At 34.1% G+C, this 5,070-nt stretch overlaps 1 protein-coding gene across 1 annotated transcript; it reads left to right on the plus strand.

Annotated features, from left to right (window-relative positions):
• Positions 1-419: 419 nt before the first annotated feature.
• Positions 420-5,070, plus strand: LOC133291085 (protein NRT1/ PTR FAMILY 6.2). Its single transcript, XM_061489267.1, has 6 exons — positions 420-580; positions 686-788; positions 2,735-2,952; positions 3,130-3,674; positions 3,819-4,162; positions 4,410-5,070. The coding sequence occupies exons 1-6, from the start codon at positions 578-580 to the stop codon at positions 4,937-4,939; spliced, it is 1,743 nt and encodes a 580-aa protein (XP_061345251.1). The 5' UTR covers positions 420-577; the 3' UTR covers positions 4,940-5,070.

Raw genomic sequence — 5,070 nt, forward strand, 5'->3', positions numbered from 1 at the left:
TTTAAGGTCTTCAAATTCAAAACAAGAATCCTCGAGACAAGGAGCATTTCTATTTCTACCTACACAGAAAAACTAAAGGCTGTGGGAGATCCTTTTCAAATGTGGGGTAGCAAAAGCACTTGGAAGAGTTGGCCGGTGGTGGAGTTTCTAAACAGCCTTCATATCCAAATCAATCTTTGCTTGTTATTGTTGCATGTTCCAGATTCTTCACATTTCCAATTCTCTCCTTATTAATCATTATCACCTTTATATTTACTTAATATTATTCTAATTACAAATATCTGGTCTGAAAACGAAGTTTGAATTTATCCTGGAACCCTCCACCAAAAATTGTGTGAAACCTGCTCCCTACCTTTACTCAAAAAACAAAAAATTTAAACAAGCAGTGATCTGTCTCAAATGCATAGTGGTAGGTCATATCTAGGTTCTTATTGGTATTTGTTGAGTCCTCTCTTTCCCTATAAATGGAGAAGCTCTCATCACAAACTTAAGTTGTGAGTTGAAGTTTACAAGAGCAAAGCTTCCTAGCTTTCTACTTTAGTATTTCTAGTTCTTTTCTTTGCTGGAACTTAAGAAAATGGTTAGTACTGCGTTTGTGATCAGTTTCTGAGTAGTGTTTGGTCAATGGCAGTTGTAACTATAACTGTTACCTGCTTTTCAAAAATGTTTTGTCCTTGTGTTTCAGGAGGGGAAGATGAGTTGGACAGTTGCAGATGCTGTGGACTATAAAGGCTTCCCTGCTGACAGGTCCAAAACTGGTGGTTGGGTACCCGCTGCTTTTATTTTAGGTTTGTAATACTAGTAATAGTAACCTTATTATTATCTCCTCTTGATTATGCAACTTGCTCTTATTAGAAGACTCAGAATATGTTAATTAATATATGATTCTCCAGACAAAATGAAAATCTCATCCATCGCCTTCATGTGAGAAGTAATAGATGGTGATGCTTTCATTGATAGAGTTTTGCATTTTTTTTTTTTTTTTTTTTTTTGGTTATAAGTAGGTGATTCACATATTTCAGGGTAAAAAGACAAATTGGGTGGTTAATCAAATGGTGATGAAGAAACAGATAGGGTGTTGGTGTATACAAAGTACTTAGTTTAGAGAATAGGATCCATATTTGGGGTTCCATCCTTTCTCACTTGGAAGTTTGCATTATCAAAGACTAACTAACATTTTTTTAAGAAGTTGAGGCTTGTGAATGATTTTATTATCTTTAAAATGCTTTCCTCCTAGCAAATAGTAGCTTGAAGCAAACATGGCTCTAACACACACATGTGTAATAAAATTTGGAGATTTAAATCGTGAATGATTAAGCTAATGTTTGAATCATAAAATTTAGAGATACAATAAAAGATAACTTGAAATATATTAAATAAATATATAATGTTGAATGAAATAATTTTATAATAGAAATTGACAAAATAACTTAACCATAAATTTTACAAAACAAAATCAAAAGCCATAACTAAGTAATATAAAATGAATGAGGCCAATTTTTTAGAAAAACAAATCAGAGCAATCATATAACCAAATAAGGTACTTACAGTTTAAGGTACTTACAAAAAAAAAAGGTACTTACAAAATAAGGAAATGATGGTTAAAACCTATGATTCATAAAAATAAAAAATAGATTCTAACAACTATGGTTTAAGGTGTTAGTTGGACTATGAATGGTCTTATACAGAAAACTGCTTTATTACTCCACTCCATTTGATTCTATCTAATGTTTTTGGGACGATGATTGCGGCTGAGGAAGTAGACAAACCAAGTGGAACAGATTATAGCCAAAAGCACACACATATTTCTGACTGAGGATAATTAATATGTCACTTTCTGTTTGAACTTGGGTAAAAAGACCATAATGTCATATATATACTTTGTGATGTGAATGAATATAACGATATTCCATTTCGTCTATACATTTTTAATCTTGCTTTATCACCCTACTTTCTAAGAGTTGGGTTTTACTTTACGCATTTTCTGCCTTTTTAATATATTAAAGTTCACTGTTCACTTACAGTTGTCCCTCCAACAACAGTCTCCACTTACCAACAAAAATATTTTACTTTATTTTATATGACACATGTGCTAGTCACCCTGGTTCTCTCTCTAATCCTTTTCACTCCTTTTTTTTTTTTTTTTGGTGCACAAAAGATGAAGCCGACAAAGAGCAGTACAAAGCTTTCCATATATCTGCTGTTAATAAGATTAGATCGTTTTTTTTCCTTCTGAGAGTATATGACTAAATACCAATATTATTTTTCATAGAATAAATAAATTACATTTCCCCCCTCTCTTTCTTTTTCCTTTTATTTCATTTTTTCTTTCAATCTTTTTTCTCTTAGCTATTTATTTATGCATGTGTTTTTTTTTCCTATATTCCTTTTTATATTATTTTATTTTATTTTAATTTCATTTATCTATTTATTTATTTCTTATCTCTTACCTTCTTATTCTTTTTTGTTTCCTTATATATTCTTATTTGTATTTTATTTTAATTTATTTTTCCTTATAATTGTGTACTAATTTTGTATGGATAATATTATATATATATATACTTAAAGTTTACTTTATTATTTTTTTCTCAATCTTTTCGTATCATTTTTTTTTGAATTCATCTACTATCGACCACAATTAATGTGATATAAAAGTGGTGTTGACGTTGATGTCTATGTAGAAATAAATTACATTAAATCTCAGAGTATAAGGTGATCCTCAAAATTCTTGCAGGGATTGAAATCATTGAGAGGCTCTCCACCATAGGGATTGCAGTCAACCTGGTGACATACCTGATGGGAATCATGCATTTGCCAAGCTCAACTTCAGCCAATATAGTGACTGACTTCATGGGAACATCATTTCTCCTGTGTTTGCTTGGAGGTTTTCTAGCTGATTCCTTCCTTGGCAGATATAAGACAATTGGAATCTTTGCAGCAATACAAACACTGGTTAGTTACATTACTATTGAATTTAAGCCTATAAATTACATTCCTCATAAAATATCAACCTTATTTTGACATATTCATTTATATGCAGCGAAAAAATTTCTGATCAAAGCCAAGCATGCATTATTATCATTTTATGTATTATCCCTAGTTTTAACTTGGAGGGGATGGTGATTTCAGGGTACTGCTACATTAGCAATCTCAACAAAATTACCACAGCTACGTCCACCACCTTGCCATGCTACCCCTAGCAGTTGCAAACAAGCCACCGGATTCCAAATGGGAATCTTATACTTGGCTCTATACCTTATTGCACTAGGAACCGGTGGCCTAAAGTCTAGTATTTCAGGATTTGGTACTGACCAATTTGATGAGAAAGATGAGAAGGAGAAATCCCAGATGGCCTTCTTCTTCAACAGGTTTTTCTTCTTCATTAGTTTTGGAACTCTGGCAGCCGTCACAGTACTTGTTTATATACAAGATAAAGTGAGTCGAAGTTGGGCGTATGGAATATGTTCTGTTTCCATGGTCATAGCCATTTTGATCTTCATATCAGGAACTAAAAGATACAGGTTCAAGAAAAGTTTGGGAAGCCCCATTGTCCACATTTTCCAAGTTATTGTTGCAGCAATAAGGAAAAGGAAGATGGAACTCCCACACAATGTTGGCTCTTTGTATGAGGACACTCCAGAGTCTTCAAGAATAGAGCACACTGATCAGTTCCGGTAAGCTAATCTTCATCTACCCTTGTGGAAGCTAACTAATCCTTTTGTGGGGTTTAAATGTTTTATGAAATTGTCTGAACTAACAATTTCCTCCTTCTCTCTCTCTCTCTCTCTTTTTGTAATGAATATTTTTCAATTATGTAGTTTCTTGGATAAAGCTGCCATTGTGGCAGAAGGTGATTTTGAAAAGAATTTATCTGGTTATACTCCATCCCCATGGAAACTATGCTCACTGACAAGGATAGAGGAGGTGAAAATGATGTTGAGACTTCTGCCAGTATGGGCCACAACAATCATATTTTGGACCACATACGCACAGATGATCACATTTTCAGTGGAGCAAGCCTCCACCATGCAAAGGAATATTGGTAGTTTCCAAATCCCAGCTGGCTCTCTCACAGTCTTCTTTGTAGCAGCAATCTTAATCACTCTGGCTGTGAATGACCGACTCATCATGCCCCTTTGGAAGAAGTGGAACGGCAAACAAGGTAAAAAAAATTGTAGAAGGGAATATGAAATGGTTTTGTCATGGTTAAGATGATCATGTGCAACCCATGTAATTAACGTTTACACTTGATGGCAAAACCATAAAATAACCCTCCATACCAGTTTTCACTATATATATATATATATATATAGTCAACTGAATACCGAAATTTGGATACAAATAATTTACCAAATTTTTTTGAACCAAATCATTAACATATATATGTTCTGTCTTTCTCCGTGTCCCAGGTTTTACCAACCTACAAAGGATTGCAATTGGTCTTATATTGTCCACTTTTGGAATGGTGGCTGCTTTTCTATGTGAGAGGAAAAGGTTGTCAGTGGCAAAAGGTGTGAGCGGCAACCAAGCAACACTGCCTATAAGTGTTTTCATTCTAATCCCACAGTTCTTCTTGGTGGGTTCTGGTGAAGCATTCATATACACTGGCCAACTTGATTTCTTCATAACACAATCCCCAAAAGGAATGAAAACCATGAGCACTGGTCTCTTTCTCACAACATTATCTCTTGGTTTCTTTGTTAGCAGCTTCCTTGTCTCGGTTGTGAAGAAATTAACTGAGACAAAAGATAGGCAGGGATGGCTAGCTGATAATATTAACAAAGGGAGGCTTGATTTGTTCTATGCACTGCTTACTATACTTAGTTTCATTAATTTTGTAGCATTTGTGGTATGTGCAATCTGGTACAAGCCTAAGAAACCTAAGCCATCTCTGCAAATGGAGCAAGTTAATGGGTCCTTGCCTGAAGAGAGGTGCTGAAAACTTTTTAGTTTTTGTTGATTTGTTCATAGGCAGTTATTATGTGTGGAAACGAAGAATGGGTTGAGCTTTGGTTGATATTATAGAAATAATATTCAGGTTGACTTCTATGTGTAAAAGTGTAACATATT

This window comes from Gastrolobium bilobum, unplaced genomic scaffold (assembly GCF_033153095.1).
Source record: "Gastrolobium bilobum isolate Gb01-03AN ecotype WA unplaced genomic scaffold, APGP_CSIRO_Gbil_v1 utg829, whole genome shotgun sequence".
NCBI lineage: Eukaryota > Viridiplantae > Streptophyta > Magnoliopsida > Fabales > Fabaceae > Gastrolobium > Gastrolobium bilobum.

Excerpts from the sequence above, each read along its gene's own strand:
- LOC133291085 (XM_061489267.1), top strand. Across the intron at positions 2,953-3,129 it reads TTGCAGCAATACAAACACTG|GGTACTGCTACATTAGCAAT; the intron begins GTTAGTTACATT and ends TGGTGATTTCAG. Across the intron at positions 4,163-4,409 it reads GAAGTGGAACGGCAAACAAG|GTTTTACCAACCTACAAAGG; the intron begins GTAAAAAAAATT and ends TCCGTGTCCCAG.